Raw genomic sequence first — 27567 nt, forward strand, 5'->3', positions numbered from 1 at the left:
AAGTTGAACCCAAGTAGTTAAAATGGAGGTTTAATCTATCCCTTCTTTGGCTACTCTATCGTCCTTGTCAATGTCATTGAGTGGTTTCTACTTGCATAACATGTAAGGAAACTCTAATATTGGGATCCAAATAAGATCCTGTTTCTTGATTTGAAAGAAGCTGTACCAAAACCATAATATTAGTACACAAATCCCAAAGTGGTTTTCATCTACTAATATGGCAACTTGAGATCCACTTGACCGATGAGAGTTATATCACAAATTTTGGAACGTAGAATTACATGTCTGATCCTTGGCAAAACCTTGTAAAGCAACCTGTTTTTTGTTGCTCTCCTAAATCACTTCACAAACTAATTATAAATATTTTATTTTACAACTAAGCCACAATCCAGAGAGAGGAGATTGAGAATAACCGAAACTTTTTTTTACTAAAAGGGAATACTGCCCCAAATTTCCATATAAAATGGTACTCTACATGAAACTAGGCTTTTGCACCTCTAAAAGGCACCATTCCAATATTTCTTCCTAAGAAGGCTAGTTCTCTCTTTCTAGAGGCCTTGCCTTTCTATGCAGGAGACCCTTGTCTCTTTCTCTCTAGTGAACCACCTTCTCTATATGGTGACTCCAAATACTCTTTTTTCTCTCACTCCGTATACATTTATATATACTATCAATAAATTTCACATATATAATAAAACCTAACGAATACAACAAATAGTCCTAATCTAATTGGTCCCAATATTAACCCTTTTTGTGGGGTTTTCTACGAGATGGTGATTTCCCTTATCAACTTCCTTTGACTACTACAAATGCTAGTTTTCCTGAGACAGATTTCAAAATATTTTCTAAACAAGATAACCGAATATCTCGACCATAGAAACTTTTCTTTTGCATTTTTTTTATCGCAAGTTTGCTTTCCAAGAACAAACATGGTATTGAGCTTCGACTTTTCATTATTAACTCCTTTCTAGTTCTCATTTTTTCGACAAAGTTCGAACTGCCCAATGCCTAAACAAATACTAAGTTGATAGGTGATTCCAAAATACAACTTTATAATCACCCCAAACTTACATAATTTAAGTATTTGACAATTTGGATAGGAAAAGTATATATTGGAATTATTTACTTCTGATCCAAGCTAGTCACAATTAGTCATAACTATTAGATGTGAAATTGGATGGTTGCATCCTTTACCAAGCTCAAACTTCCAAGAAAGTTTTCTCGAACTTTGTGATACACCCAAGCTATCATTTTCACATCGGCTAGTTAGAAGTAAGGGTGCAGTTTGTACTAGTGGAGGTTCTACATAGATTAAAACGCACCGTCAAATAGTATCGAGAAATATGGTTTCAATACTGGAAATCTTTACGATAGCTTTAAAATATATTTTCATCTTTAATTATAAAATTTAAAGCTTCAAAACTAGTGTAGATCTAGCAGATCTATGAAAATTTGAAAATCTTGAGAAATGACAATTCAAAAATGCATTATAAGATGCATCATAGATCAAACTTCAAATGTCCATAAAATCGAATACTAGAGTAGGGCCTCCACCTGCACCGGTATTTACAATAAGACCAATATTGTCCATCGATTTACTTAGTTCACAATTGTGGAAAATAAAAATGATATTTTCCCATGCCGTGGACAAATTATCATCCAAAACAGAAATATTTGTTCCCTCCTCTATAGAATTTATTTTCTTGGAATAAGTCTAGGTTCCAACACGAAACAAAGAGGACAACATACAAGATAGCTAGAAGGAATTGTGCCCGTTGGTTTCATCTATGATTCGAAACCACAGGATCTAAAATGATCTACCAATCCCAAAGATCCATAGGATTTATTATGAATCCAACAATAGACAATAAAAGCATTGAGCTACTTAGTATGAGTCTTAGAGACCAAAACGAAGAAAGTGGATTTCTCTTTCAATGTTGTAATAAACATACTATTTTAAAAACTTGAAATCTATTTTTTTCTCATGTCCCATGCATCCTGATGTCGAGATTTAACAAATTGAGGATATATGGGTATCAAAACATCCTCTTTTAGTGAAAATTTTGAGGTGGGCTCTAGAGCCTTGGCTCTATATAAACTTTTTCCTATAAGTAATTGTAACCTTCATCTATAAAAGGTAAATGGTCTAATTGTATATAATCCCATTTAAAAATCCAACTTTCAAATCGCTCAAGACACAAAGAAAAAAATTAATGGTCTAATTGTATACAATCCTATTTGAAAGTCCAACTTTCAAATCGCTCAAGACAAAGAAAAAATTATCAGTCAAACATTTTGAATGCAAAATAAAATAAAATAAACCTTGTAATGGCCCCGAACACAAACATATTAAGCATTTGAGCAGCGCTTTGACCACATAGAAAGAAGAAGAATTACAAAATACAAGGAAATTGAAGTGTTTTGGGAGGTTAAAAGACTGGTTTTTTTTTTGTTTATTTTCGGTAATGGCTTTTTATCGCGTTAGATGAGAATGGAAGCCTCAACCTTAGCTGGAGCACAAGTATTGCTACCATGACCCCAACCCCACTCTCACACATTGTTATTGTGTTATATGTGTTTTGCATGTTGCACTTTCAAACCTGACGTAAAATGTAAAAAATACAAAATTACCTAAAAATTTCCCTCAACATTCTAAGGATTAACTCATCAATCAAAAGGGCCTCATCGACCCAAGAGCAATATACCGAACAACATGAACATGTATTATATATATACACACAAAGCATGGAAGTGCCACAACAGATACAGATGAAGGGAATATGAAGCAATCACCAGCATTTCATTGAACGTTCTCACGTTGAAATCTGATACAAAGTACTGCGGCAATGAACATGAAGCAATCACCAGCATTTTGTTGAACATTCCCATTTTATTGAAAATTCCCATTTTATTGAACATTCTCACATTGAAATCTGATACAAACTGCTGCAATGATTAAAACCAAAAAATCAAATACAGCAACTGACCAAATGATTATTTTGAGTCTTGTTGAAAGAATGGCATGCATATACATTCATGTGCATGTGCCGATGAAATTGATGCTTTGAAGCTTTGGAAATTAAAAGGAAGAAGAAAAAAGAAAAAAAACAGAAAAAGAGCCTGAATGAATGAGAAAGCAAAGTTGATTGACAGCTAAATCTCAAACAACCATGGTTGTGGGCATCATCATTTCTCTTCTACAGCTTCCATATTTCTCTGTCTTTTTTCTCTTTCCTCAATTCTTCTTCTTCGTATCCTTTTTAGACTTGAAAACTTACTTGTCAAAAAAAAAGAAGAAATTGATGATTCAAAGAAGTAAGAACAATCAAATAACTAGAGAGAGATAGATTGGTTTAGAGAGAGAAGCAAAGAAAAGGAACAAACAAAAGAAACAAGAAAATGCACACATACCGGCATCTTCTTGAAGCCGTCTTTGAACTTCTTCTTGAATTCGTCTTTGAACTTCTGAAACAGGCCCTTCTTCTTCACCCCTTTTCCCTTCTCTCCAAGCTCTCTCTGTCCTCCACTTTCTCTCTCATCCTCGCCCACTTTCTTGAAGCCATCTTTGATCTTCTGAAACAGGTCCTTCTTCTTCTCCACCCCTTTTCCCTTCTCTCCAACCTCTCTCTCTCCTCCACTTTCTCTCTCATCTTCTCCGTTTCCCTTCTCTCCAAGCTTGCTCTCTCCCCCACTTTCTCTCTCATCCTCTCCCTTTCCCTTCTCTCGAAGGTTTTTCTCTCCTCCACTTTCTCTGTCATCCTCTCCCACTTCTTCCATACGCCACATGATCTGCTCCGCCGCGGCACGATTGAAGGTAGCTCCATGGTTGCCCCAAGACTCCAAACTTGCATTCAGCGCCTCCTTAAAGGTATTGAAACTCTTTACCGCAAGTGTCGAAGGGGAGTTTTCATCATACACAGCGGCCTCAAACTTAGCATCTGCAGTGCAATTCACGCCCAACCAATCCGAATTCTTGGGCAACTGTATCCATCTCACCTCCTTCTTTGACCCGCTGCTACTGCCTGGTTCAGCACTCATTCTCTCTCTTTGGTGATGGATGGATGCCGGTAATGATAAACAAGAAAAAAAAACAAAAAGTAAACAAAAAAACTTAATAGTATTATGAATTTCTTGGTTTATCTTTTAATTCGAGGAATAGGAGGTGCGCAGTATAATTAGGTGGACATGAGATTATTTTGTGCGAAGATTGATATTGGTCAATTGGGTTGGTTTGGATTGATATTAGTCAATTGGGTTTAGTTTTTAAAAAGTATCTAAATCGGATAAGGTTAAATCTAAAAAAGGTTTATTTTTTCAACAATATGCAACGTTTTGGCCTTAGGAGTAGGCTTAGGATAAACATGGGCTATCTATTGAGAATAAGAGTGAGAAAATAGAGATAAAAAAAAATAGTTTAAGAGAGAGAAAATAGGGAGGATAAATAGGAAAGTCCATATAAAAGGAGGTTTTTTTAGTTAATGTTTATTTATTTTTTAGTCCATTTAAGGGAGATCTCATGTAAAGGAGTGAAAAGTATATGAGTTCAGTAAAATTTGGCTTCGTGAGGAAATTATTTTTGGGGTTGATTTCCTCTTTTTTTTTTCTATTGTTATTATTCCCATGTTATTTTCTACTTGCATCAATTTCTCTCAATCTCCCTGCATCAATTTCTATCTCCAAAAATTTTATTTTATTTTCGATTGTTATTATTCCCGTGTTATTTTTTCCTTGCATCAATTTCTCTCTCTCTAGAATTTCAAAGAAGAGTAATCCTCAAGAACACCAAAGAATTTCAAAGAAGAGCAATCCTCAAGAACACCAAAGTTTTGTTGCAGGCTTAAAGCTGGTCTATAGTTTAGGGGTGAGATATTAACCAGATGGGGTGTGCTTTCTCTCTCCAAAATCAGCAGAGGAAGAAATCCAAAAGCGGAAATGTATTGTGATGGCTCGGTAATCAGGTTTCTTTGATTTGGGCGAGCATGGAACTGGAGGGGTAGAGAACTCGATCCAAACTCCCTTCCTCCCAATAATCCTCAAATGGTGAAACTACTCTGATTATTTAGTGATTTTGAGGTGGATCCTTAACTTCAATTTGAAAAGATTCTTAAATAGCTCTCAAGGAAGCAATTTTAAAGCGTGCTCCTACATGGGCGTGCTATATGCATCAAATGAAATTTTCACTATAAAAATAAACTACTAAATTCGTTGCCCTTGTGTTCAAAATGTATAAAAATAAACTACTAAATTCGTTGGCCCTTGTGTTCAAAATGTCTAAAAATAAACTACTAAATTCGTTGGCCTTTGTGTTCAAAATGCTACTGGTGCTCCAAAAGTTGATGAAACAATTAGGAAGAAAAAATACATACAGCCTGCAAAATAATTGGCGATATTTTGGTGGAATTATCGCATGGTCTAAATTGTCTCAGTTTTATGCCCGAGTCCTTTTTTTTGTGCTCTTTTGTATATTTCCTTCATTCCGATATTGTTGACAGTAAATTGCCTTTTTAAAAAAAATTCAGTTACAAATTCTTGTATGTCGATATAGTTAAATGTTGGATACAGTCGTCAGCCCTATGTTTCAAGTTTTCCCTTAATTAAGAACTTTTTAAATGTTGAAACGATAAAACCATATTTAAAATCCACAGATAAAAAATTTGAGGTGGTTAGTTTTCTCCAATATTAGACTGGCCCATCTTCATTTTCGCTCCATCTTCTTTCAATATTAAAAATAGGGGGAAAATAAACAAGTAATTTTTTTCATATTGCTCTTGAGATATATAGTGTTGAGCACATACTATGCTCCTCCAAGAGGATATTGTGAATCAAGAAGACATACTTTAGAGGATTTTTTCAATCTGAAATTTGGGAAACTACCTAAGGATTTGAAGTAAAAATTTGAATTTTTAATTTGAATTTTGAGATTTTTGACTTCCAAGTCAGGCCCTCCAAAAATGGATGATCTCTATTCAATATGAGGCATTTTTTTTTTCTAGTATATCGAGAGTTCAATTCAAATTTTTTTTTTTTTTTTATTCGATGAAGTTAATGTAGAAGACAAAACTTTTATATATTTTTGTTTTTCAGCAAAAGATGACTTACTAAATTATATTATAAAAAGTCATTTGTAAAAGGTGACTTACTAAAATATATTATAAAAGGTCATACAAGGAATGTACACACAAAATAAAAGCAGGAAGAGAGTGAAAGATCAAAAAATTTAAAACAATGAAAGTAAAAAAAAAAAAGAAGATAGAGGAGGGAGAAGACCTGGCCGAGGAGACTCCGACTCGGTGAAGTTCCTCAGCTTAATATGTACTGGGTTTTTATAAATATTATGTATCGCCAATTTTGTTCAAATGATATCTACTTGACTTATTGGCTGCTATGTATGCCTCAGCAGCTTCACATCTATGTTTCCTATGGTGTACAGTCCAAATCTCGTCAAACATCCCGCCATTTTCTATTAAAAAATAAACGTGTCTTATTTTATTAAAAATGCGTGTCATTAAGGTTCTTGATACAAATAGCATCCAAAATGTTTACTTTTTAATTTTAATTTTAATTTTTCAATTTATTGTTGGAAGTAATTTTTAATTTTTTTTATTTTTATTTTTCAATTTTTGTTGGAACTGCATCCAAAATGTTTACTTTTTTATTTTTATTTTTATTTTTCAATTTATTGTTTGAACTAATTTTTATTTTTTTTATTTTTATTTTCAATTTTTGTTGGTACTAATTTTGAGGGATATTATTATTATTATTATTATTTTCAATTTTTGTTGGAACTAATTTTGAGGGATATTCATATTGGGGTTAAAAAGAGATTTTTATTTTATGTTATATGCAAATTTAAAGGATTTTAGTTTAATTAACATTGGCGTAGGAGGCTTTCTTACTTTCTAGGATGTCATGGTCTATATAGAGGAAAAAGTTTATATAAGGATGCAACCTTATAATGTAGAGCTACAGATGCACTTCAAAAATCCATCGGAAAATGTAGTTTTCATATTGAAAAACCTTTTGATTGCTCATCTCTACATCGAGATGTATGACCATGAAAAATAAAAAGATTTTAAGTTTCAGAAATAGTGCATTTTACTACATATTATCTATACCGTCCATTTTCAAGATTTTCATATGTTTATAGATCTACTTGATTTTAACCATTTTTTAAATTTAAAATTTTTTAATTAGATATAAAAATAGATTTTGAGATAATCCTTAGACATTTTACATCAAAATTATATACCATGATACAATTTGAAGGTGAACCTTACCTCTAGAGCTACGAATGCATCCATATGCCAACTACACCCCTATATCGATGGGCATTGTTAACTAAGTAATAAAAGAGTAGATGGGTGGGGAGATTGGTCATGTGAGAATTAGAGAATCCCTTAAAAAGAGGAAGGGGAGAGAAGATAGGCACGTTTGGGAAAGAGGATAATTTACATGATTTAGGGAGAGATATCGATGAATAGTTTTGTGAGGTAGATGGGAATCCTAAGTAGAAGCAAATAACGTGAATTGAGAGAGATGTTCCATTGGGAGAGTTGGACAATTTTGTTGAGAGTTATTTTTATGAATGAAAAAAAGAGTGATTCTTCATGGCTTGATTTACAGCCACCTTATTTTCTCTATAGTTGCTTAATTTTGTTGGTTTTAAGATCGAAAGAATGTTGAATTTATTTTCCTAGATAAAAAAAATGATGGATAGCAAAGTACGGGAAAGGCTGTTAGTTACTCACCGGTTTAATAAACGGATTGATGCCCAAGATAGGGTACCCCAAAAACCCATCCGGATCAGGAATCGGTTAAATCGGTCGGATTAAGCCTTAAAAAAAATCCAAAAAAATTATTAAAATTTATTATAAATGTTGTTTTTTTTTAATCCAATAAGAAATGGGGATACTACATTATTAACTTTAATTTTTTTCATCAATTTGCGAATATTGAGATGTTCTTCCCATGTATCAACTTATGCTGTCCATTAAATTTACGTCACAAAAAAGAAAAATCATAGAATTATCATGGATGAAGTATATAATCATATATGGACAAGAAAAATATGATACTTGTTATATTACCTTTTATTTCATTTTATTGACAAGAAATACCTTTTGTATTACTTTTTATTCTTTTGACGAGAAAAATAAGAAAATACCAAGAAACACTTACTGTATTAAGAGATACCTATTATTTTTTTTTGACAAAAAATAATTGTTGTAGTATTTTTTTTTTTTTACTAGAAAAATAAAAAAATAACAAGAAATACTTGTTGCATTACCTTTTATTTATTTTTTTAACAATAACAAGAAATACTTATTGTATTAAGAAATACCTTTTATTTTTTTTGACAATAAATACTTGCTGTATTACCTTTTATTTATTTTTTGACAAGAAAAATAAGAAGATATTGTATTACCTTTTTTTTGCTTGTTGTAATACCTTTTATTTTATTTTTTTAAAAGAAAAATAAGAAAATGATGGGTTTTTGGGGTGCCCGATCCAGGGCACCGATCCATTTTTTAAATATAATATAGCATTATAATATAGTATTATAACTATTAATTATAATATAATATTATAATATTGCATCAAAATAATTTAACAATATTAGAAAAACTTCCATATAATTTAAAAATAATTTTAATATATATATAAATAATTATATTGATATAAATTTAACATAATTATATTTAAGTTATTAACATAAACAACAACAATTTCATATAATTATGTTAATTTTTGTAAATTAGTATTCTTGTCGACATCGACTTCGAATTGATGAAGGATCACTTTAGTTGACTAAAGATCACCCTCACGGACCACGAACTTTATTAGATTGAGGTCACAATCATGTAGAACAACTTAACTATGGCCACCCATGGCATGTAAGATAACAACAAATTTGTAAGAGAGTGTGGTTTGTACTTTACTGATTTCGCATCCACACCGCTGGGAATTATCCCACATTAAAGCCTTAAGGAAGAATTGTAGGATATAAAGTGTTTGTGGCATGGATACATGTCAATGTGAGCGCTTGTTCAGGTTTGGGATGTGCACTTCATGCTATCGCGCTGTGAGTATTGTTGTTTTGTTTTCACTTATATGTTATGTATTGTTGTTATGTTATCACCTATATGTTATGTTATCGCCCTATGAGTAGTGACTTGTTGTTGTGTTATCGCTCATATGTGATGTTATCGCCCCATGAGCGAGTGATTTGTTATAACTCACTCGTATGTTATTTTATCGCCCTATGAGTGACTTGTTGTTATGTTATCACGCATCTCATATGTTATGTTATCACCCTATGAGTGACTTGTTGTTATGTTATCACTCATGAGTGACTTGTTGTTATGTTATCACTCATATGTTATGTTATCGCCCTATGAGCGAGTGATGTGTCATAACTCATATGTTATGTTATCGCCTTATGAGCGAGTGATGTGCCATAACTCATATGTTATGTTATCGCCCTATGAGTGACTTGTTGTTATTTTATCACTCATATGTTATGTTATCGCCCTATGAGAGCGGGACGTGTTCTGTTATGACGACGGTTGACAACACACACGACAAATATGCCCCCTAATTTAAAAATGTTATCACTCATATTATATGTTATCACCCTATGAGTGACTTGTTGTTATATTATCACTCATATGTTATGTTATTGCCCTATGAGAGAGTGATGGGTCCTGTTATGACGACGATTGACAACACACATAACAAATATGCCCCCGAATTGAAAAATGTTATCACTCATATTTTATGTTATCGCCCTATGAGTGACTTATTGTTATGTTATCACTCATATGTTATGTTATTGTCATATGAGCGAGTGATGTGTCATAACTCATATGTTATGGTATAGCCCTATGACTGACATGTTGTTATGTTATCACCCATATGTTATGTTGTCGCCCTATGAGCGGGTGATGTGTCCTGTTATGACGACGGTTGACTACACACACAACAAATATGCCCTTGAATTTTTTAAAAAAAATCAGAGCTCAATCGGTGTATAATATGCCCCCAAAGTTTTTAGAAAAATTCAGAGCTTACCCCTGCCAGTTTTTGTTATGTTATCGCCCTATGAGTGACGTGTCAGTATTGTTGTTATGTTATTGCCCTATGAGCGAGTGATGTGTCCTATTAGGATGATGGTTGACAACACACACAATAGATATTCCCCCGCATTTTTTTAAAAAAATCAGAGCTCAACTGGTGTATAATATGCCCTTGAATTTTTAAAAAATTTCATAGCTTACCTCTACCGGTTGGTTTTAATTTATAACCACCGCTTGATTTATAACCACCTTGTTTCATGCATAGTTGCTGAATTTTGTTGGTTTTAATATCGAAAGAAAGCCGGACTTAATTTCCTGGATCGAAAAAAGGCTGGATAGGAAAGTATGCGATAGGGGGTGATGTATGGGAACGGGCGGTGATAAACATAATTTAGGGAGAGATATCTATGGGTATATACGTAAGATAAATGGGGATCCTTAGGGAGAGATATCTATGGGTATATACGTAAGATAAATGGGGATCCTAAATTGAAGAGAATAACGTGAAAGAGGAGAGAGAGAGAGAGAGAGAGAGAGAGAGAATCATGGGTGAGGGAGTTTTTTCTTAAGTCTCTTTCTTTAATTTGTATTTAAGTGAGTGGAACACCCCATTGAGAGAGGACAATTTCTCCATTGAGAGAGGACAATTTCGTAGAGAGTTCTTTTATGAATGATGAAAAAAGAGCTTCTTTATGCCTTGATTTACAGCTACCTAATATTTTTCATAGTTGCTGAATTTTGTTGGTTTTAAGATCGAAAGAAAATTGCATTTAATTTCATGGACTCCTTTTGCATCATTTTTGAAAAGGGTCAAACACTATGATGGCTGGTCGTCGAGGTCATAACCATAAGAATGTCAAGCAATGACCAAATATACAATAAAATCAACAACTTGACCGAGATGGTTGAAAAGTTCTTACAAAAAGAAAGATTGCAATATCACACGTCAAAAATGATGAGATCTATGGTGTTAGATGTGCGAGTTCTTGTTGAGGTCGGTGTAAATCAGAGAGCGAGTTTGAGTAGGAACATTCTGATGTTATACTTAACCACACTTATGCGTTCGATGCAAGACAACATCAGCAGGAGCATTAATACAAGGAAACGTTGGGCGACCAATTACCCCAACACCGATGTCATTAGCATAGGGAGTAGATCGAAATCATTGGTGAGACGAGTAAGAAAAGCATTTTGCCACACACATATCCACCACTGGAGCAGGATCATTCCAAGCTAGGAAACTGACACCTCCAACCCAAGCAGCTACTGTTCCTACAACAAAATTACAACATGAGCATTACATAAGTATACAAACAAAGGATGTGATCCCTTGACCCAAAGCAACCCCAAATTAGTTACAGAAAGAGCATATTGAATAGATGTACAAATTTGTGCTTCATGCCTCGATGTAAATCAACTCCCATGTCTGCTACAAACGCTTAAAGTCCCTGCTCTAACTTAGACCGCTCTTCAAAATCACCTCCAAATAGCCGAAGGATCACTGACTTTGGGTGCAATCCAATGTGCGTACCACCTACCCAAAGGGTACTGGTCATTCAAAGGAATAATCTCTCAAAAAAAGTTTTTCTTCCCATTGTGTCTTAGGTATCTACTTCTCCATTCACTTGGCGCCCCAAATGAATGTTAAAGAGGGGCAATTGTAGACACCTCCTTGAATTCTGGCTTAAAGAACTCCTAAAAACCCTGATTCTGACTCTAAAGAACAACACAAACCTAAGTAGATCGTAGACAACCTACACCCAATATAATTGATCCAAAATTCTAAAAAATTATTCCAAATATAAGTATGTCCCGAGATCTTTCCAACGGTCCAAGAATTACCCAAATCGGTCCTATGGTTAAATGATCTAGAAAATAACAATTTGGTCTCTGCAAGACCCTACAAGTGTCAAGCCTCGAGGCGGGCCGTGTCACGGCCCGGCGAGCGTAAATGCGTTTTTCGAATTAGATAAAGCCAAAAGATCAAGATAAATCATAAAAGAAAATCTAAAGCAGAAAAGTCCAAAACAATCAAGAAAAATCACCAATGGAAACCTATAAATACGTCCCCTCCAAAACCTAAAAAGATACATCAAAATACCTTACAAATCATTAGAAAATAGGACACAATTTTTGAAATTAGGAAAATTAGCCCAAAAATACCCAAAATTAGGAAAAAAGCTTTAATAAATTCTTAAAAAATAGAAAAAACCTCAAAAATTCCCCAAAAACTCTCAAAAAAAATCCCAAAACCTAGATTTTATCTTAGGATATCTTAAAGTCTTAGAAAACTAAGGAAATTCTCCTCCAATCTCAAAAAAGCCTAGGTAGACCTTAATTAAAATTTCAAAGCTTTTCCCCCTGCCTTTAGAATCCTATATCTAGGTTAAGGAGCCTTAGATATATCAATTTCAGCAAGCATAAGGCATCCAAAAAAGGAGATGGTGGTGCAAATTAGAAGAGTGACCATATTCAAGCCCGAAACTCTACGTTTTGGGTCCCTAAAGCTAAGTATTTATTTTTGTGCTTAACTTAATTTTATTTCTTCATTTAATTCTCAATTTTATTTTATTTATTTCTAGAAATTAATTTATTATTAGCTTTAGTTAAATTTAGAAGCATTTTTAAGTCAAAATATGGATTTGGAGCTGCTGCTACCAGTGGACCAAAGAAAGAGTCAAATCTAAATAGTAATGTATCATTCATGGGCCCATAATTCAAGTGACCTCAATTTCTCTATTTTTTTTTAAAATTTAACTAAGTTTTGCGAATATTTGAGCAAAACGCAACCCAGAGATCGATGTAGATCGAAGCATAAACATATGGAATGCAACCGATTCCAAGGGTGATAGGGAATTGAGTCACCGATGGTTCTGGTCCCATAAGAAAATTCTTCATATCAAGAGATAAATCCCCATTTTGGTGACCAGAGGTCATCCTGGCTTTAACATACGGCACATGAAGCTTTTAAGGCTTTAACCTCTGGGGTATGCGGGTGATGGGATAAGCCACCTCTGATTGATATGAACCTTCAGGGAGAGGGATATCATGCCTCAAATATAATTTCATATGAGCTTTGACTCAATCTTAAAACATAATGTTTTGGGGCATCGGTCAAGGCATATTTTAACTGACAATGTATATAGATGTTGAGTTTAAGCTAATTCCGAACATCGCCCAATTTGTATAATCAACAAATTTTGACACTTTTATACCCTTGTTTTGTACATGAATCGTTTTTTTAGTAATACTATTTTTGGTCATTAAGAGGGATGTGACGTCATCTATATGTGATGTGACATCACCCGCATGGAACATTAAATGCCACTAGTGTGCTCCATGTGGGTGATGTCACACCTATGTGGATGACGTCATACCCCTCCTAATTACCAAAAATATCCTTATTAAAAAAATGCTCCATGTAAAAAATAAAGGTATATAAGTGACCAAATTTGTTGAGCACAGTGACAAAATACTATATAGCATGAGTACCTAACATAATATATAGAAGAATAAACCGCATTATGACATCATATGGCAAGGTTTCCTTATGCCCTGTTTGTTAAGCCTTATATCCTTAACTAACAACGAATTAAAAGAGATAACACATCTCATCAAAACTCCTCTAATATCCAGTGGAGAGACATATATGGGCCATGGAATTATATGTACCTTGGAGTTTCATGTCAAATTGATACCTCTTCATGATCTCTTATAATAGACTGTAAGTCACAATGCACAAGCGTAATAGATAGTCGATTAAGAAAATATATATCATATTGCATCAGATTCCTCTATATATCACATAGAGATGCGTATTGAGGCATTAGGAGTATATGTATGCCAGAACCTGTCTCATATTGAGGTGGTTTTCATATCATCTGTCATCAATCATTAGTCAAAATGAACATGCTTGACCGAGGAGTCGTTAGTATCATATTTTTAGCAATTGTACGTTAGAACTGATGAGTCAAGACTCTAAAGACATATTGAGGCCTTCATATGATGAATCAAGGCCATATAATATTAAAGGGTATATATTATTAGGTATTATCAAGAACCATGCTCATATCTCATCCAACGTTTGTCAAGACACCTATCATGCGTTCATCAAAGACTTCACTCTATAATGACATCTTCAACTTATTGAGCATTCATAAAAACATACTTCGTCTTACATATGGTGACTAAACTCATTCAATAACCTAGGCATATTTCTAAGGTCTTTTTACAGATCTCATTCATTGTTATGAAATTTTTCTAACGGTCATCAAGATGTATCTGAAAATACACCCAACAAGTTGACATCTTATACAAATGTCATATATATTCAATATATAAAGCCAAGGCTCTAAACAATCACACTAGAGCCCACCTAAAACATTTCAGTAGAAGAGGTTGTTTTGATGACCAAGTATCCTCAAATAGATCATCTCAACATCAAAGAAAAAATGCATTTCAAGTTTTGGAAATAGTGCATCTCGTAAAGCATTTTTGGACCGTCAATTTTCAAGATTTTCAAGTTTTCATAGATCTACACTATTTTTTAAGTTGTAGATTTTATAATGGGAAAAGTTTAAATAAGGTTGCAACCGTAAAATGTAGAATCACAAATTCACCTCAAAAATCTATTGGAAATGTTGTTTTAATTTTGAGAAACCCTCTAATTGATCATCTCGATATCGAGATGTATGAATATGAAAAAAAAAACAGTTTCTGTCAATTTTCAAGATTTTCGTATATTTATAGATTTACTTGATTTTAAGCTTTTTTGGAATTTAAAATTATTTAATTAGATATGAAAATAGATTTTAAGATAATCCTAAGAATGTTTTACAACAAAATTACATGTTATGATAAAATTTGGCAGTGCGCCTTAATTGGATTGCGTAAGGTTGCAACCTTATAGAAACCGCACCCTTTTATAATTAAAGAAAAAATGTATTTTAAGGCTATCACAAAGATTTTTAATATTGAAACCACATTTCTTGATACTATTTGAAGTTGCGCTTTACTTTGATTGTTTAGATCTCAGGCTCTATACAAACCGCACCACATATATATATATATATATATATATATATATATATATATATATATATATATATAGAAAAGCTAGGATTAGCTCACCAGCTCATATGAATATATGAGCCCAACGGCCCAGATTGAATCTAGGCCGATCTGACGATCACGGATATCTGGTAGTATTTTAATTTTAATTTTTTTTTCTACAAATGAAAATCACTTGAAATTTTAGGAGTTCATTCATAAAAAATAGTTGAATCTTCGAAAAATATCAAAAAAAATATTTTACATAAAATAAATTGACCAAAATACCCCCAAAAATTTTGGGGGTATTTTTGTCGTTTTTTCAAGATTAATTTTTTTTATATATTTTTATTATGTGCTCGTTGATGAGATAAATACATGTATAAAATTTAAAGTGATTTGAATTTGTAGAAAAAAAACTAAAATTCAAGCACGAAGTGAGGTCGTGACGGTCAGATCGGCCCAGATTCAATCTGGGCCGTTGGGCTCATATGTTCATATGACCTAGTGGGCTAATCCCAGAATTTTCATATATATATATATATATATATATATATATATATATATATATATATATATATATATATATATATATATATATATATATAGATAAAAAATAAATAAATTGAATGCGGTTTATTTTTCAAAAATCTAAGTGTAAACTTTATTGAATTAAAACCTACACTTTATAGGATATGTTAAATTATCAACAATATGCAAGTTTCTTTTGCATAAAATAACGAAATATAATTTTACTTTTCTTCAAATAATAAAATTTAAATTTATTATTTTAATATCACTTTACTATATTTGAAAATTTGTTTTTATGTGTATTTTATATTCATATATTACGTGTTAGGGCCATGCTCAAGGTTTGTACTGAAATACTAGACACCTGAGACACGTACTAGAAACGACATGCTTGTCGCGCCCTTGTAAACTGTCTCGAAGAGATCTTCTCAATCTTAATTCGAGGAGCAAATTTTGGAGATGTGTCTATGGAAAAACCATCCTATCTCTCTCTCATATAATCTTTCCTAGCATTGACTTTTAAAATATAAGAACAATTTCTTTTGACAAGAATATAAGACAACAATATTTAATCTCTTAAAATTGAAAATTTTCATCTTCTTTATCCTTTTTTTTTGTTTTTTTGACAAGATTACTTAGCTTTTATTGATACTAAAGAGGAAAATATACATTGGTCAATATAAATAATCTAAAATAACTATAATGTCGAGATTTCCCCCTTTTTTCGCCAACTCATCCGCAACTTCATTTACCTCCCAGAGGACATGCTGGAAACTGATAATCGGCGAAGAAACTGTATCCATCACTTGAAGTTACAAAAATCTCAGACGCCATGGAGGTTTAGCAATAAAAGTGCACCAATTTATGACATTCAAATAATCACCTTCCAATGTCATTTCATTTCAAAACCCCTTCTCTCTCCAAATCAAGAGTCCTTATAAAAGGGCACTTAACTCTACATGATTTGCAATAGCTACACCACACGGTCCAGCATAACAAATAAGAATATTCTCACTATGATATCTTCATACTCCACCAAAACCTGCTACCCCCGGATTTTCAAGGTAAGAACCATCAAAATTAATATTAAAAACTCTAACTGCCAGTGGTACCCATCTTAATTTTGATCTAACTTTCAAAAATCGATAGGCGATGAGATTTCCAATATTTGAAAACACATCAACTTTAGAAATCCTTCCTTAGTAACTCTAAGGCAACTCCAAACAAAATACAAAATTTTATATTGTAGCTCCTGAGTCCCTAAACATATGTCATCTCTCTAGGAACAACTCCCAAATGATTGGGCATCTAAAATATCCCAAATCATTCAACTAGTTTTTGGAAGACCAATCAATTTAAGATGTTGCATCTATTGTACCAATGATCTCGGCATGACTATATTTACCCCAATATGGTAGATAGCCCATTGCCAAATGTGGTAAGAGAAATGACATAAAAAGAAAAGATGAAAGCAACTTTATTCATCACCTTTATAAGGTAAGCAGACATTTACTATCACATTTCCCCTCTTCCTTAGATTGTCAACAGTTAAATCTTTTCCTTGCGTCATAACCCAAATGAAAGCATTAACTTTAAGTGGGATCCTCTATTTCCAAATATCTCTGAGGTTCTGCTGGGTCCATCTAACACAATCATGGAAAAGTATGGATTAAGCAGATCTTCACGAAAAATTCTCATCCTTTTCAAGTACCCATACTGCCTCCAAAAAAAGATGAATGTTAGCTAAACACTGCAACAACTCAGTTAATTGGTTAAAAATCACATTGGGGACACGATTATAGTGACAATTAATATTTCATATAACATCACAACCATTTATCAATCCAATGTCACTCACCTCAGCCATCTCATTTGAACATTTGTGAAACAAATCTGAAAAATCGAACTTAAGAGCCTCCTCTGTTGCCCATCTCCGATACCAATACAACATATTGTCACCTCTTCCCACATTCCACCTAATTTGGCTGAGCATAAAAGTTCTCATTGAATTTATTGACTTCCACACATGAGACTGCCTCATACCACCAAAGTTTCCTCTTACAATAAACTTGTTTAAGGAATCTACCCCATATTTAGCAATGAGAACATCCTTCCACAATTGATCTTCATGATCTATCACCACTTAAAAATTAGAGCTTTGTTCATAAGTTTGATTCTTCGAATTCCTAAACTACCTACCTCTTTTGGTGTGCATACCCTTTCCCAACTTATTAAAGGATATTTCTTCTAGTCCCCATTCGAGCCCCACAAAAAGCTCCTCATCATCAGCTCAATTTTTTTACTATCCGAATAAGACATAACCAAGAAGGACATTTGCTATAATAGTTTGAGCCAGATCGTTAAGAAGATTGGAATCCTCTTCAAGCAAGAAGCAAGACACAAAGTGTTTAATTTTAAAGGGGAAAATGCTGTCGATCCCTTCCTCCAAAATTTATGTTCCATTTAGATCATTGGGTTCTCCCATGACCCCTAGAACTTATTTGCCTAATACCCTTCACATGTAGCAATTACCTTATTAATCCTATTCAATGTGGAAAATCCATTTTTGCGAGAACTCAAAAATTCCTCTCTCCAAAACCCAAGTGTTCATTTAGATCATTGGATATGGTACATATATAGGGCATTTCCTTGAGAGAAAGAGAGAGATGATGTGGCCGAGTCTAAGAACCATGGTTTTAATAAATAGGGTATTAGAAGAGTAAGTTTTAGTATAAGGGGGTCCATGAGTTTCAAGTAAAGCTGAAAATCTAAATGGACCCTAAATTTGTGAGGAGTGGACCATGTTATTTTTCCTATTTTGAAGAGTCATTCTAGAAATTAGAGATTAAACATTTCTGATGTACGAAATTCTATTACAAGATACAAATCATAATATTAGCTTTCAAAAGGATTGACAATATCTCATTTTAAGTTTCTTTCCTCTCTCTAGAAATTTCTTCTCTCTATTTGAAGCCTTGAAACCACCCTACTATTTGAAGCTCTCAGTATCCATTCCTTCTTCGTATAAGGAGACATATGTCAGTCCTACTTGCAAAAACACTAGTACTCAATTTGCCATCATCTCTTCAAATATCTCATATTGGCACAAAATATCAATTGCTTTTGAAAAATTTCAAGTACCAAATGTTCTTGTGGTTCCCAAATTCAAGAAGCGGTCAATATGACGACGCTAATTTACATCTCACATTAAATTTGAATTTGATTCTTTTTTTTTTTAATTTTGTTGTTAAGGACTAAGAGTGGAAGGTGATTTCTAAATGGGTACAAGAAAATGCGTTTTATGTTTCGAAAGATGATCTGATTTTGGGAAAGGGGCTGGTCGTGGTGATAACACCCCCACACCTAGGTACCACGTTGTGGTTTTCAATCTTACCGACAATAACCACTGACACTTTCAAAAAGTCTAACTCCCAAATCTATATTAAAAATGGGTAGGAGCTGTCTTCCCCATTGAATTATCCAAAAATGAAAAAATGATTATCATATTTTTGCTCTTTCAATGCCTCCCAACGTAACGTAGCAACTAAGGGCCTGTTCGACTAATTGGATTTAGATTTCCAAGAGTCATGTTTCTTGGAAAAGCTGGGCCAATCGTGTTTGGTTCACTTACAATTGACATTTCCGTTGGAATTGCGATTTAATGCTCTAAAAATAGGTTAGATCTAGCAAATCTTTAATTACTTGACAATTTTGAAAATGGGTAATCTAGATCTAGCATATCTTTAATTACTTGACAATTTTGAAAATGGGTAATCTAGATAATGTGCTACGAGATGCACCATTTTCTGGACTTGAAATGGTGTAGACAAGTAATGCGACTATTTTTTAAAATCATAATTTTGGGATTTTTTAGTTCTACCTTTCTACAATGGTAATTAACATATTTTTATTATTAACACTTGTTTGAACATTTACTAATTATATAATTGGGTTATGTTAGGGTACTCACACTATAGAACAATTTACAATTTTACTTAACAAATTTTGAACACTTATATACTTTTGTTTTATACATGGAGCATTTTATTAGTAAGGATATTTTTGAACATTAAGAGATGTCACCCGCTCCATGTATAAAATAAGAATATATAAATGTTCAAATTTTGTTGAGCACAAATATAAATGACTCTATAATATGACCGCCCTAACATAACCCATTATAATTTTAACACTTGTTTGAACATTTATATGTGCGAAACTTACAAAAAGTGAGTCATATATATTGAAGTTAGAAAGTTGAACCCAAGTAGTTAAAAAGGAGGTTTAATCTATCCCTTCTTTGGCTACTCCATCACCCTTGTCAATGTCATTGAGTGGTTTCTACTTGCGTAACATATAAGGAACCTCTAATATTAGGATCCAAATAAGATCCTGTTTCTTGATTTGAAAGTAGCGGTGCCAAAACCATAATATGAGTACACTAATCCCAAAGTGGTTTAAATCTAGAGTATAGCAATTTGAGATCCACTTGACCAATGAGAGTTATATAACAAATTTTGGAACATAGAATAGCATGTCTCATCCTTGGCAAACCTATGTCTCATCCTTGGCAAACCTACAAAAGCAACCTTGTTTATCTTGCCCTCCCAACTTGAGATCCTCTTGACCAATGAGAGTTATATAACAAATTTTGGAACATAGAATAGCATGTCTCATCCTTGGCAAACCTATGTCTCATCCTTGGCAAACCTACAAAAGCAACCTTGTTTATCTTGCCCTCCTAAGTGACTTCACGAATTAATTCTAAATATCGTATTTTACAGCTAAACCACTATTTAAGAAGAGGACATTGAAAATAATCGAGACTTTTTTTTACCAAAAGAGACTCCTGCCCAAAATCGACATATAAAAAGGTTCTTTTTAGGAAATTAGCCTTTTGCACTTCAAAGAGGCACCATCCTAATGTTTTTTTCTAAAAAGGTCACTTCTCTCTTTCTAGAGGCCTTGTCTTTCTATGTAAGAGACCCTTGGCTCTTTCTCTCTAGAAGAAGCACTTTCTCATACGGTGACTCCAAATAGGGCACAAGTACTCTGATCTCTCTCACTCCATATGCATTTATATAAACTTCCAATAAATATCACATATATATATATATAATAAAACCTATGCAATACAACAAATAATCCTAATCAAATTGGTGATTAGGATATTAACCCTATTTGTGGGGGAATTTCTACGAGATGGTGATTTCCCTAATCAACCTATGCAAGCAAGTAGTTGAACTTCCTTTGACCACTACATGTGCTAGTTTTCCTAGGACAAATTTCATAATATTTTCTAAACAAGAAGCCCAAATATCTCGACCATAGAAACTTTGCTTTTGCTATTTTTTTTATTCCACTTTTGCTTTCCAACAACAAACACGGCATTAAGCTTCGACTTTTCATTATTAACTCATTTCTAGTGCCCATGTTTCCCCGGTTTAAAAGTCTAACATTCGGATTGCCGAAAGCACAAACAATACTAAGTTGATAGGTGATTCCAAAATGCAACTTTGTACCTCTCAAAGTGTAAATAATTTAAGTATTTGACAATTTGAAAGGGAAAAGTATATATTGGAATCATTTACTTTTGATACAAGCCCGTCACAATTAACCATGACTATTAGACGTAAAATTGAATGGTTGCATCCATTAACAAAGCTCAATCTTCAAAGAAATTTTTTTTAGACTTTGTGACACACCCAGGCTATCATATTCCACATCGAATGGTTATTAGTAAATGTAATGTAACAATCCTAAAATTTGAAAAATAAAAAATAAAAAAAGAAAAGGAGAAAATATGCTTATAAATAAGTGATGTTCTGTTTGAGTATGATGGTTATTTTCAAAAACTTTTACTTCGTTTAACTTTTGCTTGCCTGTTTTGCTTGCTTGCTTTTGCCTCCTGCTGCTTGCAGCTGGCAACGTCTTTTAGCGGACGTGGTTTTCGTACGATAAAAGTCTGCTTTTACCGCGACACCTCAGGTATGAGGTAGAGCGTAAGAAAATAATATAATAATACGTTATAAGATTTTAAATAGGGGATGTGAGCACTCCCACCCTAAAACAAAATTTTGAGATCTCTCTCTGGTCGAAACACAGTGAACTTCTCTCTCGAACCGAAATTTTTTATCGGAAGCTCCCTCTCAAATAATTGTGGGTAAGTGACATCGTCTTTCTGAAAAATAATCTATTGTTAATAAATAGTGATATTTCCGTCTAGGATCTTTATTTTATCAGTTTTATGTGTAAGTGACCTCATTGTCTCGAAAAATAATCCATTCTTTTTAAAAATAAAATGAAATAATTATTTCTGCTTATTATCATGAATTTTAGGCGCGATAAATTTTATGCGCACGTGACCTCATTATCTTGAAAAATAATCTTTTTAATAAAAATTGTGATATTTTATCTATGTTAGATATTTTGAATGCTGTAAATTAGAAAAATAAATTTATTTATTTTTCTTGTCTATTGTTAGAAATAAATGTGATATTTCTGCTTTTAGTAAAATTGTGATATTTCTTTCTACTGTTTTGAATATTTAGACATTGTAAAATTCATGTGCAAATGACTGCCTTATTATTTAAAAATTGACATTTTTGCAATTGATTATAGTATTGTTGTGAAATGTTTATTTGTGAATTGATATTCCATAAATTGTGATAATTCCGTATTCTTGAATTTTTATAAGAGTTTTTCTATACATATTAAATTGGCAATTATGCTAGAATGCCTTTACAAACTGCTACCTTTCTAAATTTGAGCCCAAAATATTTGATTGCTTATTTTTGAAATGTTATAGAGAGTGACTGTTATTAATGGTTTAAGTGAAATTCATATTAATGGTTTCAGTGATATGTTGAGTAGATGATATGGCTGCTTTCGAATGTTTAAAGAGATTTAGAAATAATTTAAGTATGCAAGTAGACTCATCCGGTTCGCCGGTGAGGTATAGGTGGACCTATTTGGGACGCCGGTAGGGTTTAAGTGGACTCATCCGGTACGCCGGTGAGGTATAAGTAGACCTGCAGGGATTAAGTGGACCTATCTGGGACGCCGATAGGGATTAAGTGGACCCATCAGGACACTGATGGGGTATATAGGTGACCTACTTGGGACGCCAGTAGGGTATTTTGTGAAATCCTTTGAATTATGTACTGCCGTTAAAAGTGTTATAAGCATTTCAATTACTCGAATTAGACTTAATTATGCATTTATTGAAAGTGAAACTGTTGATGCATTTCTGTTAATAGATCTCATTTTGGAAAATATTGATATCTTTCAATCATGATTATTTTTAGGATTATGATGATCACTTACTGAGTAGCCAAACTCATCAAACTATGGTAAACATTTTTTCAGGATAACTGCGGATTCATTTTGAGTGATAGTCAAGATCAACCTTGGAAGATACTGTTGTTGTACTAGCTTTCTTTATTTACTTTGTAAGACCTCGCCACTGTAAATTTGTCCTATCAATAGATGTATATATGTTTTGTCCGTCACATCTCAAGAATAATAGTATTGTAAATTCATTGGGTGTGACATGTAACCTCAATATATAAAAGGTAAATAGTTTAATTTTGTACAATCCCATTCAAAAGTCCTACTTGCAAATCGCCCAATGCACAAAAAAAAAATATTACTCTGACATTTTGAATACAAAATAAAATAAAATAAACCTTGTAATGGCTCAAAACACAAACATATTAAGCATTTAAGCAGCACTCTGACCGCATAGAATGAAAGAAGAACTAAAAAATAAAAAGAAATCGAAGTGTTTGAGCAGTTTAAAAGTTGGTTTTTTTTTTTTTGGGCGGTTTGATGTAAGGCTTTTGACATGCCAAAACACATATTGTTATTGTTTTTTTTTTTTTTTTTGGTGAGTTAGAGGAGAGAGGGCCCCTACACCCTTTGTAGGAATTAAGCCTATGATGTAGCATTCCAGATTGTTAAGCGCTAACCAATTAAGCCTAGGCATGTTGCACTTTCAAACCTAAAATAAAATGGAAAAAAATAAAAAATTACCTAAAAATTTCCCTGAACATCCTAAGGACCAACTCATCAGTCCAGATGGTCTCATTGACGCAAGAGCAATATCCCAAACAACATAAACATGTATGATATTTACACACTCACATTGAATCAATAAGCATGAAAGTGCCACAACAGATACTGATGAAGGGAACATGAAGCAATCACCAGCATTTTATTGAACATTCTCACATTGAAATCTGATACAAACTGCTGCAATGATTAAAACCAAAACATCAAATACGACTGACCAGATGATTATTTTGAGTCTTGATGAAAGAATGGCATTCATGTACATCTGCTGAAGAAATTGATGGTTTGAAAATTAAAGAGAAAAAGAAAAAACAGAAAAAGAACATGCAAGAGTTACATGAATGAATAAGAAAGCGAAGTTAATGATAGCTAAATCTCAGACAACCATGGTTGTGGGCATATAATTTCTCTTCTACAGAACTTCTATATTTCTCTGTCTTTTTTCTCTTTCCTCAATCCTCCTTCTTTTTAGACATGAAAACCTTAAAAAAAGAAATTGATGATACTTGTCAAAAAAAAAGAAGAAAGAAAAAGAAAAAGACATTGATGATTCAAAGAAGTAGGAACAATCAAATAACGAGAGAGAGATAGATTGGTAGAGAGAGAGAAAAGGAACAAGAAAATGGAATACATGAGTTTATGCAGACATACCAACATCTTCTTGAAGCCATCTTTGATCTTCTGAAACAGGCCTTTCTTCTTCTTCACCCCTTTCCCCTTCTCTCCAAGCTCTCTCTCTCCTCCACTTTCTCTCTCATCCTCTCCCACTTCTTCCATACGCCAGATCATCCTCTTGTTCAACGCACGAATTAAGGCAATGGGATGGTTCTTCCGACAAACCCCATTTGCACGACACGCCTCACCATAGCTATTGAAACTCTTTATCGCAAATTTCGAAGGTGAGTTTTCATCATACACAACCGTCTCGAACTTACCATCCGCCGCGGTTTTCACGCCCAGACAATCGTAATCCTCAGGCAACAGTTTCCATCTCAACTCCTTCTTTCCCCCGCTGCTACTGCCTGCTTCACCACCCATTCTCTCTCTTTCCCGATCGATGTATTTCTCTGTCGCTTTCCCTCTCCAGAATTTCAAAGAAGAGCAATCCTCAAGAACACCAAAATTTTGTTGCGGTGAGAGATTTACCAGATGGGGTGTGCTTTCTCTCTCTAAAATCGGCAGAGGAGGAAATCCAGAAGCTGAATTGTATTGTGATGGCTCAGTAATCGGGTTTCTTTGGTTTGGGTGAGCTAAGAACCAGAGGGTTAGAGATTTCCAAGAAAGGACGATCCAAACGAACTCCCAGAATCCTCCAGCAAAGAACCTCAAATGGTGAAACTACTCTGATTCGGTTCTTTATGCCAAGACTGCAACTTTCTTTCACTTTCTCTCTCTATGTATTTCAACAGAGAGACCCAAATGTGGAAGAGCTCTGCAACTTTTTTCCTTCCCCAAGAATGCTGCTCTCCCTCTCTATAATTTCCAGCAGAAAGGGATCAAAATGTGGGAATTATGTGTTTCGGTTCTCTGTGGAAAGGAAATTACTCTCTGTACCTCTGTGGCAAGGAAGTAACTCTGTCTCTCCCCCTGACAGTCGAGAGAGAAATGAAGAGGCTCTAATTCGATTATTCTTGGAAGGAGAAACTTCTCTCTCTAACATAAAAAATGGGGGTCTATCATTTTCTCTCTCTACATTCTTATAAGCTCTGCAACACACTGTCTTTGCTCATTTCCGGGGTTGTGATCAAAGAAAAGAGCGGGATTATTTGAACTTCTCTTCTTAGCTACAGGGTTAGAATGGGCCAGCCCGCATATTGTAGGAATGCGAGCGAGCGTGCAAACGAAAATAAATTTTTTAAGTACATTTGATTCAAGGTTTGGCAGGGCTGCAACGCTACCAAAATAAGTAAACCCTCACCCCATAACTCATAAAAAAAATTGCATCCACCTCTTTGGATCTATCTAAAGATGTATTCTTTATACCTTGGACCGCATAATATAGAAATGCAATCCAACCGGAATAAAACAATTGTTCTACTATATATATATATATATGACCAAATTGCCACCAGTTTCCAATTCTATTTTCACCACTTCGCCATCGACCAAAAAAAAATATGAGATTTGAGTAGACACCCAGGCGAGCAAGAGATTTAAGGCGGTGTTTGTTTGATAAAATATTTCAGAAGTGGAAAATCCAAGATCCACCAAATTATAAGCCCTCACTTCTTATTCCCATTGGGGAAATCCAAGATCCACCAAATTACACGCCAACATTTATTAGTCCCATTGGAAGCTGTAATTTAGTACTCGTGGCTTCCAATAGCTTCCATAAACGACGTAGAAAAAAGGTTGGATAAAGAAGCTACACCTTCCATAAGCATATTTGTGGAAAAAGGGGCTTCAACAATCAAACATGCCCTAAAGACTCTACTTCCATTTTAATAACACCCAAGTAAGAAGTACTGCGAGGACCCAAAAATTTTGGGATTTGACACTTTCAAAAAGGGTGATAAACTAAGGGAAAAGTTTATATACGGTAGCATCGTCAACAGCTAGGGATGCAGCCTTTATCAGCCATCCAATATTTTGGATGGTTCAGATTTCGCATTTGAACGTCATACGCCAATACTTTCGACTGGACGTAACCGGTTACCCTTCCAATTGGGGGGTCTATCCCTCTCCACCGTATGCCTCTCTCTTTCTCTTCACCCTATGCCACTTTCTCTCATCAAAACTATGGTGGTTTTGCATTGCATGATTATTTCGAATGGGTCTTTATCATTGTTATAAACTGAGATTTTTTAGGCTCCTTTTCTCTGAACCATATCTTAAGAAAACCACCTCACCTTTTCTGTCTCTTTGTTAAGTCCATGACAGTTTTGCATAAGTCCCATTTGTCTATTAAAAAAATAAATAAACAATTTTTTTGTAATTTCTGGTTTGCGCTCTAGTTTCCAATCGGGAATACCCAATGGGGGCTTCAATAATACTCAAGACATTCCGCTGGAACTTCACCTCGATGCCATTGGTGAGAACAAGCCAAATCCATCCACCAAGACCAACTGTCTTTTTCACCACACCTTGAAGACCCACAACACATATTTGGTGCGAGTATTACTAGTGATCACACGTTGGTGTGTCTCGGAAGAAAAAGAGGTCCTCTTCTTCACTAGCTTCTTCCTTCTCAAATTCATAGGCCTCGCCATTAGAGGGCCCCCTCCACCCCTTCTTCAAGCATCGCAAAATGCATTAAAAAAATAACTGAAATTCGACAAAATTGCAGAGAAAATTAAGCAACAATAGTGGAAGAGTGCAGCAGAAATTGAGCACTCCGCACCTCACTTCCCCCCTCTCTCACCAAACACTTTCTCTCTACACCTTTTCTTTGTTACTTCCTAATGTAAAACGAACATGGTTGTAAATTTGAGAGAAAATGCATATAAGATGTTTTCTCTCTCTATTGAAACCCAATTACCCCTCTTTTTCTCTCTAGTTAAGGGAAGGAAACTTGGACCACAATCTTAGCCATTGAAATGTTTGAACGGTGTAGATTGTTTCAACCTTACCTCTACAAGCACAAATGCATTTGTATGCCAACTGCACCCATAAACTAATTGATGAATTAAATTTTAAGGGCGAGGTTTATACAAGGTGCTCAACTTATATTGTACAAGTAAGATGTACCTTCAAAAATGTAGTTTTGGTGTTTAGAACCTCACGATGGCTTGAGATTCCAAGTTCAAGTATAATTATGAAAATTAAAATTTTAAAGACAGCATATTAAGCATATCTATAAACACTTCAAATATTAAAAATAAACATTCTAGATAACTTC

The 27567-nt window shown here is 33.9% G+C and overlaps 2 protein-coding genes across 3 annotated transcripts; both read right to left on the reverse strand.

Annotated features, from left to right (window-relative positions):
* Window positions 1–2888: 2888 nt before the first annotated feature.
* LOC148781962 (uncharacterized) lies at window positions 2889–4186 on the reverse strand. The gene is made up of 2 exons (XM_088868480.1): window positions 3412–4186; window positions 2889–3273 (listed from the first exon to the last, which is right to left on the reverse strand). Exons 1-2 carry the CDS (start codon window positions 4036–4038, stop codon window positions 3187–3189), a joined length of 714 nt encoding a protein of 237 aa, XP_088724606.1. The 5' UTR covers window positions 4039–4186; the 3' UTR covers window positions 2889–3186.
* Window positions 4187–10940: 6754 nt separating this feature from the next.
* On the reverse strand, window positions 10941–26993 carry LOC110008063 (uncharacterized). 2 transcript variants are annotated; one of them, XM_088868482.1, is made up of 2 exons: window positions 24381–25736; window positions 10941–11348 (listed from the first exon to the last, which is right to left on the reverse strand). In XM_088868482.1, the coding sequence occupies exons 1-2, from the start codon at window positions 24765–24767 to the stop codon at window positions 11340–11342; spliced, it is 396 nt and encodes a 131-aa protein (XP_088724608.1). In that variant the 5' UTR covers window positions 24768–25736; the 3' UTR covers window positions 10941–11339. The 2 variants fall into 2 exon arrangements, 1 of the variants encoding a protein (XP_088724608.1); XR_016056690.1 differs by lacking the exon at window positions 10941–11348 and adding an exon at window positions 23842–24211 and having other exon boundaries at window positions 24381–26993.
* Between the last annotated feature and the right edge of the window lie 574 nt (window positions 26994–27567).

This window comes from Amborella trichopoda, chromosome 5, assembly GCF_054954075.1.
Source record: "Amborella trichopoda isolate Santa Cruz 75 chromosome 5, AtrichopodaSantaCruz75HAP2 v2.0, whole genome shotgun sequence".
In the NCBI taxonomy this organism is placed as follows: domain Eukaryota; kingdom Viridiplantae; phylum Streptophyta; class Magnoliopsida; order Amborellales; family Amborellaceae; genus Amborella; species Amborella trichopoda.